Source organism: Oreochromis niloticus, linkage group LG15 (genome assembly GCF_001858045.2).
Source record: "Oreochromis niloticus isolate F11D_XX linkage group LG15, O_niloticus_UMD_NMBU, whole genome shotgun sequence".
Lineage (NCBI taxonomy): Eukaryota > Metazoa > Chordata > Actinopteri > Cichliformes > Cichlidae > Oreochromis > Oreochromis niloticus.
In genome coordinates this window covers 16,948,573-16,958,046 of record NC_031980.2, presented here as the reverse complement: position 1 = coordinate 16,958,046, position 9,474 = coordinate 16,948,573, and the positions used below count along the sequence as shown (strand labels likewise).

The window sequence follows — 9,474 nt, the reverse complement described above, 5'->3', positions numbered from 1 at the left end:
ACAGGAAAAAGAAAATCTAGTGGCGTTGCTTTATGAAAAAAAGAGAGAGAGAGAAAAAGCCAACAAATTAACCAAAGTTGAGGAAAACAACTTTATTTGTTCCATATTAACAACAATTCTAATATGAAGCTGAGCCTCTGGACTGGGGGGTATTATTTCACAACAGGTGGAGGGTTGGTCTGCATGGTGGAAAGCTCAATGGGCGGGCTCTGGGGAAAAAATAAAGAGGAAAATGTTTAATCAGTAACAGTCAGTAAATCCTGTCCAACCATGCAAAGCTAGATTACAGTCAATATATTGCAGCAACAAATATCACCAAGAAATAACAAGATTGTCCAAGTAACCTGCCAGTGACATCTGGAGGTAAACACATGCAACAGCACACCATCTAACAGACTGACTTGACTTTTTCCGGGGTAGTACAGATCATGTTCATTACTTGAGTCAAAATCAGATTTTTCATTACATTTACACATCCACAAATATTCCCTCTATTCTAAATATGACAGTCGTCACCAACAGCAACTTTAAGCCATTTTCTTATATACAGCTCATTCTGAGTAAGTCTCTGAATCTGTGTTTTTGCACCACTTTATGTTACAGATGTTTTTGGTTACAGCTATAATTGTGTGCTTTTCACAAACTAACCAGATTAACTAATTTACAGCTTCATTTTAAATATATGTATGGTGGCCTGTAAATGGGAATATTCATTTTAATAACTCATCTTTGTTACAAAGATTTTTAGTGATTGTCATGGTATATTTTATGTTGTATTATGTGTCTTAAGATGGAAATATCAAGCTAATCTGGCAATTAAATGGGCCAATACATTTAATATTCTTGTTAAGCATTACTGAATAAAAATAAATGCCACACAGTGCTTACAAAGCTCAGTGGCCATTTGGTATTGCTGTCACCACACTTAAAGTCACATTTCTTGAACTTGAATTATAGTATTGGTAAAATATGTTAGTACTTACTGTCCTTCACAGCCTTCTTCTTGCCTGAAATGACAGACAACAAAAAAGATTTGTTTAACAAATACAATGAAACAACCCATCTAGATTGTCAGTAATACTTTAATGATTTTTTACTAACAGTTTTTCAATAAAGGACCACAGCATTAACATAGCAGTCTGTCTGTTTACTAAAAAAAATTACAATACAGGTTCAAAGGGTCATTTTAAGTTTGCATGTCACATTTTATCTGCACTTCTAGCAGATGAACGTCTAATATACTGTTATAAATAATAATAATGAAGTTTTGAACTCACCCCCATAGGAAACTTTGTAGTACAGGTATGTCATGATGCCAACACCGACCCACATCTCTTGGTATGCCTTAGTATAGTAAGGGCTCATCAGGGACCACCAGCTTGCAAACGCACGTCCAGCCATCTGAAGGAGGAAGCAGCAGCAAAGTATGAAATTACAGGTAACCTCCTCTGTTAAAATCCTCAAAAAACAAAAACCCCCCTGCATAATCTGAATATCTAACCCGAAGCTGCATGAACACCAAACTAACATTCAGTCAGCACCAATTTCGACTATAGCTAACCCTTAGAAACCAGTTAATCAGAAATTCATTCACTTAGGATGACACCTTGACCCTCAACACGGAGGTCTATCTGATGACTTTTGCCACAAAAGACACAATAATGAAAAGATGCGTTAAAGACACATTTCTCTAAACTTTATAATACGACCGATTAACTGACTTGTTGCGTTGACACTCGTTATTAATGACGCTTAGCTAAGGTTAATGTCCCTGCTGATACCGACCTGCCTGCTAGCAAACTTTTAGTTACCAGTTACGTGTAACAATGAATACATACATGTCGCTAATACGAGAAAAAAGAGAAAGTTTACACGTAAATAAATAACAGCTTAGCGCGAGAAGCTAACTATTTCATTCAAAAAAACGGCCCGTGATGGACAGATTAGCATTTTCTGTAGAACTACAAAGAACGCCAACTAGCCTTAGCAAGACGCTAGCTAGCAAGAAACACCTGGAAAGGCAGCATATATGTCCACATTTAGAGTCGGCAGCTTTATTTTAAATACCTATCGTGATGCACTGAGTGTTGTTATGTTATCGTTAAAGTAACTTTGCTGAATAAAAATGAAATCCACCCTTACATTTTAGTTTGTCACGCTGCAGAAAGAAGGTCAAGACAGCGCTGCTGCTAAACGTCAAAGTCGTGGGGGAAAGCTTCTTCTACTTTCAACGGTGTAGTACTTCCGGTATGTTTTTGCTCCGTAGTGCCACCAAATGGAGGGACCAGTTTGAGACGAACTAAGCTTTGTGACATGGGCAAACCGTGATCATTAAGGGGTTGGACATGGTCAGGATCGATATTCAGGTAGACTGTGATGTGTAAAATATCTATAGTATATATCTAGTAATACAGTATCTATAGTAATACTTTATCTATAGTAATTGTGTATTTTTTCAAGTAGATTTATATTTTTAAGGTCTGCAGTAATATGTAACTAAATATTTAAAATAAGTGGTATGGACTGCAAAATGTACTTTTTGCATTGCAATTGCAAACCTAGCCTCATATTGACTGTTTCTTGCATTCACTATTTCCTCTTCAGTCACCTTTCTAACTCACTATGTGTAATTAGACCTCTCTGCACTGAATCATACTTGTTATTAATCTCTAGCTTTCTTCCACAGCACACCTTTTATCCTGTCTTCCTTCTCTCACCCCAACTGGTCGCAGCAGATGGCCGCCCCTCCCTGAGCCTGGTTCTGCCGGAGGTTTCTTCCTGTTAAAAAGGAGTTTTTCCTTCCCACTGTCACCAAAGTGCTTGCTCATAGGGGAGCATATGATTGTTGGGGTTTTCTCTGTATGTATTATTGTAGGGTCTACCTTACAATATAAAGTGCCTTGAGGCGACTATTGTTGTGATTTGGCGCTGTATAAATAAAATGGAATGGAATTGAACTGAATTGAATTGAATATTCAAATAATCAGTTGTTTATTGCTAGGTAAGCAAGAAGTATGTTGTAAGATAAGATAAGATCAAATGCTAACAGTTGGCCTTGTTTCTTTGGGTTTGAGTTCTTGACAACCCATGCGTTTAAGTAGACAGTAACTTATGAGTGTTAAAAGTCAGCGTACTGAGCTGGAAGAGTAACTTCCTAACTTTAAATTTTAACCCTCAAAGTGTACCTTGTCTGTGTTTAGCTAAAGAATAGCAGATAAACCTTAAAGCCTGCTCTGCTTTCAAACATTACCTTTTTCTGCCACAGCCATAACAGGTGGGAATTTGAGGTAAGGGTGCAGCTGCCGGGGCACAAAGACTTTCCACTGCTCACCATAGTGAAATAACAAATAAAACACTGGCACCTCTCTCAAGGGTAAAAATGGCATTGTGTATCATGTTCTCCTGTTCAAAGCTCCTACCTTCTCTTTAGGTGAGACAAGTAAATAACAAGCAATGAGACATTTTAGCTCACGATATGGTGTTTATTCTTTTCAGGTCAGAAATTTTGGTATTGTGCTTCTCCCAGTCATCCATGTGTTTTACACTCAATATGAAACCTGATGAGAAAGATTATTCACTGCTCACTGTTGGAATGATACTACTTTCCTAGTGATTCCCAGCTGTCCTATAAAAAGATATTTAAGTAGAAGCACTTTTGATTACTGAAATAAAATGATTTGCTTCAATAACAAGAGCTGAACACTAAAGAAGCTCACTCTACAGTTCTACAGTGTTTAATTGTTTTGTAGCCAAAGGCTGCTGGGTTTGTCTGAGAGTCTGCGTAAATGATTTGCTTATACAGCCAGAGAGGGCGGGACTTTCCACTCTTTGCTGTTCTCTCCCACCAACAAGCAAAGCACCTTGTTTCATTTATGAGCACTAAAGGCCATATCCTATTTGAAGACACTCAACACTGTTTTGCCATATTCAAAGGACACAGCTGAGGAGATTTATTGTACACTCTTAACTCTCATCTGGGTTCTTCACTACCATGCCCTGCAGTAGCTGTCTGCAGTGACTACAGCCCTGCTTACAGGTATGTTAAAGATTTGTGACCAGGTCATCTATTTTTGTATGTCCACACTATGGCAATGTGTTGGTGGCTCATTATGGACGCCAGAGTTTTTACTTTTTTCAGCTCAGAGAGTGTGTGCCTGAGCCTGTCTGCCTGCAGAAATGCAAGGGTGTGGATAGGTGTGTTCCTAACATGACTAACCAGTGAGTAGAAAAATGTTGTAGAAGAAAAACCTCATTGTTGCAGTCTTCACTTTGCTGTCTTCCCCCCCGAGCAGATGATTTACTAATATTTTTCTCCTAGACTTTCCTGAAGTCAATTCTGGGCTCTACTGTGGAGACTGCATGGCTTCAGGTGAAGCAGAAGAAGGCGATGGAGGGATTCCACTGGACATCGACAACGTGCACATGCTCCTCCAAGGTCAGGCTATTTTTGCACTTACATAGATGTTGTGACATGTGATGTGCTGTCGCAGGGAGTCACTGTGGTGGTGAGCAACTCTCTGGGATCAGCTACTCATTAAAGACTAATAATTTTGGAGAAACATTACAAAATTGCATAGATAAAAAAAATTCTGCTTCACTTTATTTTCCATCAGAGTTACTTATGAAGTTAGCATTCCAGTTCTAAACTACAGAACTGGAAGTGTAATGAAAGTGAAAGTGTGAAAAGCAAAACTGTGCTTAGAAAGTGTTTAATGTTGTGCTCACGTTTTTCTAGTGTGGGCGTATTTTTTTTTAAAGCTGTATAATAAAACACACACAGACCACAGCACTTTCACTACCCCAGTTCAGCAGATAATGTGCAGTTAAAAAGAGGGTTTGGCACTTTGTTGCGTCTTAGTCTTTTACTTTGAAGATTCATGACAAATAACCTTTCAATAAAAGCAATCTATCTGCTCGGCTTCATTTGATTCACACCATCAAGTCTGCATTAAACTTCACCTTTTATCAAGAGAACTCCAATTATTATTGACTCTGTTTTAATTTCCCAAATAAATTACGTGTATGTGACTTATGCCCATTTTAAAAAGGAAGAAACACTTTGCTTTTTTTTATCTGTTTTGTCTCCATTTATTTGCATCTAGGAATATTTGATATCAGCTATGTACCAAAACACGCATATAGGCAGTGTGTGAGCATCATGGTTCATAGTAAATCATAGAGTCACTCATCATTGATACTAAAAATATCACCAAAATCTTACACATCATTTACCAAAGGTTGCACGGCCTTGATAGCCGATCCCACAAGGGGTATAACTGCAGAAAACAGTTCTGTTTTCAAGTAAAATGATAGTTAAAGTTATTCTATGAGTAGACTGGCAACAATTGAAAAACAAGACTCTTCATAAGGGTCTACATCAGGATTGCTTAGAGTTTTGTAATTGTGTCTCAGTTGAAGAAAAAACTAATATGACTCCATTCATTAAACCAATCCAAAGCCAACATCTATAAATAAGCAAGTATTGTTTTCAGATTAGAAGTTTAACTACTGGATACAAGATTTCTCCCATTTTCTATGTATGTGCAATGGAAACCTCAAGTTTCTACATGTGTAAACCGCATATTAGACCAGATTAGTTGTGAGGTAATCAGTGCTGCTCATATGCCCACGCCTTAAACTCAGACTCAGGGTGATTAAAAATATGAAAGCTGCTTTCTAGTATCAAACATACGTCTATCTGCAGAGTAAAGGTCAAACAACTAAGAAAAGTAATAACTGAAACAAATTTTAGTCATGCATTTTTTGTGATTACTTGTAAACATTTGCCTCGATCACTATGATTTGACCTGGAAAAGCATATTTAACTAATGCTCACTCAAAAATGAACTGAGAACAGGAAGTTTTGATTTGGTGAAAGTGAAAACCTCACCGTTGTCTTGTGATAAGAAAATTACATACAGGGGAATTACTGCATTTTAAAATTCTCCCAAGTTTCGCTTTCTGTAGAGTCCAAGGTGGTTCATTTAGGCCTTAGAGTTCCAGAGCTGTAAACAACTAAATTCAGGGATTTAAAAAAGGAAAAAAAATCCAATGAGGGCTTCAGGCGTTAATGTGGTGACGCCTTTATGCCGCGAATGCCAGGTGAGGTGGGTGGAGTTCAGTGTTTCAAATGTTCAGGAGTGGCCTGTTTTGGCAAGCTCTTAAACAAACAGAAGCATTAGTTGCTCAGATTCTTGGTCAAAATTGATACTAGGAAATGAGTCCAAAACAAGTGTCTGTGGGCTTTGCTGTTTCTGTCAGACAAAATATCAAGTTCTTATATATCTTAAAGACTACTGTCAACAGCTTGCTTTTGGGTCTTGTTGACCGTTATGTAACTTATTGTGGTTAGACTTATGATGGAAACCGGCAACTACTCCCTGATATTTTCATGCTTTCCATCATTTTCTGATGTTATGTACAGTAAAAAGTGCAAAGGTTTGGCAGTGGGAGTTTAGGATGTGTTCTTGTGCGCCTCAAGCATCATTTGATCCAAATTATCTCACTCTCTGTGTGCGTGCATGTGTCAGTCTGGGCATTTGTTGTTACCGTGAATGTGCCTGTGTGTATATTTGCTCTGCGTGTGTGTGTGTGCGCATGCCCCAGTATCTATGACTGTGACTGTCTTGGAAGCTGTCCCATCTGTTAGGGAGATCCTAGCATTTAGCATGTCTTTAGCTTAAAGAAGAAGCCTTTGACACCAGGATTATCCGGTGGCCAAGGCAGAAGCTTTATGTTGTGGACACCTAAAATCATTTTTCATGGGTTTGTTAATTATTCATTATAAGAATGGAGGGTAAAAAATGTTTCTCTTTTTCTGATGTCGGTGAGTAGTTTATGACCTCCTCGTGATTATAACTCACAACAAAGGTCCCTTTGCAGTTATAAACTGCAGCTTTGTTACGGACATTACATCAGCATGATCCAGATATGGACAGTAAAGGAATAATAATAATGGTGCTTTGGGGAATACACTGCAATGTATTTGTTGATATTGTGCATTTAGTGCATTAGGAGTTAAAACTGATGGTTCACACAGACCTAGAGACAAGAACAGAACTAGACACTTTTGAGACTTTTGCTGCGGTTGAGTGAAGCCAGCTTGACTGTGTTTTCATTCCTCTATAGCATAACAGTATCTCTTTTTAGTGTCTAATACTTAAGTACTGTTATCATCAAAGAAATCTATAGATTCTATCAACAGTTTCTATCTATGTTTCCCTAACAGTGGAGCATGAACAGATTCAAAAAAGGACATTCACCAACTGGATAAATGCTCAGCTTGCTAAGGTATGTTACGACGTTATATCTGTGTAAGCTGTACAATGAATTTAACTATATTTATTTGTTTGGCAAAGGGAATGGCAAACTGCAGGTAGACTATGCAGCTATAAATTCAAATTTTAGATGTTTCATGCTTGAGGTAGTGACAAATAACTGACAAATCCTTGCTTTTAAAGTAATTCCTGGTGCTTTATTAACAATTTGGTTGGTAATATGGATGTTTAAAGACTATAGTAGTTGGGAAATTGGTGAAAATGTCATATATACTTCTAGGCATGCCATCTGCATAATACATGTACAAAGAAAACAGCAAATTGCTTTGCTTGTCGTCAATGCACTTTTTTTTGCGACATAAACAGTCAAAAAGTAAATGTTGCAGATGCTTCATCAGCAATACAGATTAACATGACGTCATGCTGTGGTTGAAAGGTTAGCTGCATGTTAGCTGGAGAGTGTAACATGCTGACTCACTGGTGAGAGCAGGGAAGCAGCTCATGGATCTCATGGGAAAGAGACCTTGAGCTGCTGACTCCAGTCTGAGGTAAAAATAGTGCTCAGTAGAGCTGAACAACATGTAATATGAACCGAGGCAGCTCATGTCCATATGACTGTGCTCCAAGCCGAAATCAAAACTAACAAACCCGAGGTACTTCCTTTATACGTAGAGGTCAGTGTTTGCCACTGTGAACAAGAAAATGCTTTTAAATAAACACTTTGCAGCTTCAAAACATTAAAATGTGGATCAGCTTGGCTCGTGCTGTATATTTTGTGTGTAGCATTTAAATTTTCAAGTTACTGTCCAATAAAAAGTGGCATACACACTTTGGACTTTGCCCAATGAAGAAGACAACTTCTATTAACCTTTGTGCTTCCTGTCGCACTTGATGTCAGTTAAGGTCAGAAATTATATTTTCATCAGCTTCTTTGACACATGGAAGCACTAAAAAATTTCTGTTTTCTATAATTATCATTCAGTTTAACACCCAGTGTGACCAAGAGTTGTTTAGATCAAAGATTTTATTATAATTGCAAAAATATATAAAATAATATACGTAATACCACTTTATTTGTCACTGTCAGCTTAAACTCACTGCGTATTTCTGTGTTTCTAAAAACTGGAAATAGCTTTTACACAAACACACCTGCTTGTTTACTTTGCTATATTGTGGAGATCAAATCAGTAAAACTATATTTTGTGCATTGCTACAGGGAAGCCCACCCTCATTTGTGTCAGACCTATTTTCTGATCTCAGAGATGGGTCAAAGCTGCTCGACCTGCTGGAGGTGATGAGTGGCCAGATGATGGTGAGTTTTAACATCAGTGAAATGAATAAATTCTAATTTTCTCCTTATGTGAAGACAACTATTGGGAAGATAAAATGTCATAACTGATATTGAGAACTGTCTGCCACTGTCTTTATAGAAAAGACAAAAAGGTCGTGGGGTTTTCCAGCAGAGGGCCAATATTGAGACAGCATTAAAATTTCTCAAGAAAAAAAATGTACGTTTGCACACTGAAAAACATTACCATATAATATATCTGTGTCTGTAGTTTGTTTAATGCTTTTGCCGCTGTTGTTCGGTGTACTTCAGGTCAAACTGGTGAACATTAACATCCCAGATATCATAGATGGGCGGCCATCCATCATCCTAGGCCTTGTATGGACCGTCATACTCCACTGTCATGTGAGTACAGTGGAATGAAGCATTACTCAGATACTAATGGCAGGACATTCTGACCTACTGTGTAAAAAAATTAACAATTATTAAAAAAAAGGAAAAAAAACATGTTAAGATTTATCACAGTTGTTTAAAAATCCTTGCACTGATTCTAAGTTTAACTTTATGAAGGTATTGATCAGTTAATGCACAATATGTTTACCATCTCTGTTTGTTTTAGATTGAGGAGCTGGCCAGTGCGCTCTCCTTCAGCTCGCGTCATTCCTCCCTCGACTCTCTCTCCAGCCTGGACTCTTGGTCCAGCAGCCCTGTTCCAGCTAGTCCGGTCCCCGCAGGTCGGACATCACCGCTCCACAGACGTTTCCGTGTATCTGCCAAGAAGGCCCTGCTCATGTGGGTCAGGGACCAATGCAAAAAGTGAGTTTTTTTTTAATATTGTATAAATTTTAATATTTAGAATGTTTATGCTGTAACCATTTTTACACCGGTATCTTGAGTTTTCAATGATTA

The 9,474-nt window shown here is 37.9% G+C and overlaps 2 protein-coding genes across 14 annotated transcripts in view; one reads left to right on the top strand and one right to left on the bottom strand.

The window, feature by feature from the left end:
• Positions 1–72: 72 nt before the first annotated feature.
• Positions 73–2,290, bottom strand: atp5mj (ATP synthase membrane subunit j). Its single transcript, XM_019345803.2, has 4 exons — positions 2,143–2,290; positions 1,278–1,401; positions 984–1,007; positions 73–209 (listed from the first exon to the last, which is right to left on the bottom strand). Exons 2-4 carry the CDS (start codon positions 1,399–1,401, stop codon positions 196–198), a joined length of 162 nt encoding a protein of 53 aa, XP_019201348.1. The 5' UTR covers positions 2,143–2,290; the 3' UTR covers positions 73–195.
• Positions 2,291–3,854: 1,564 nt separating this feature from the next.
• The window catches only part of syne2a (spectrin repeat containing, nuclear envelope 2a), an 86,940-nt gene continuing 81,320 nt past the window's right edge, over positions 3,855–9,474 (top strand). For 8 of the 13 annotated variants that reach the window (XM_019345796.2, XM_019345788.2, XM_019345789.2 and 5 more), the window contains exons 1-8: positions 3,855–4,036; positions 4,139–4,218; positions 4,319–4,435; positions 7,229–7,290; positions 8,494–8,589; positions 8,708–8,785; positions 8,878–8,970; positions 9,185–9,381. In XM_019345796.2, the coding sequence (XP_019201341.1) occupies positions 4,360–4,435; positions 7,229–7,290; positions 8,494–8,589; positions 8,708–8,785; positions 8,878–8,970; positions 9,185–9,381 (602 nt within the window). In that variant the 5' untranslated portion in view covers positions 3,855–4,036; positions 4,139–4,218; positions 4,319–4,359. Of the gene's footprint in view, positions 4,037–4,138; positions 4,219–4,318; positions 4,436–6,494; positions 6,827–7,228; positions 7,291–8,493; positions 8,590–8,707; positions 8,786–8,877; positions 8,971–9,184; positions 9,382–9,474 lie in introns of those variants that run through there. The other 5 variants (XM_019345798.2, XM_019345797.2, XM_019345795.2 and 2 more) reach the window with 3 other exon arrangements.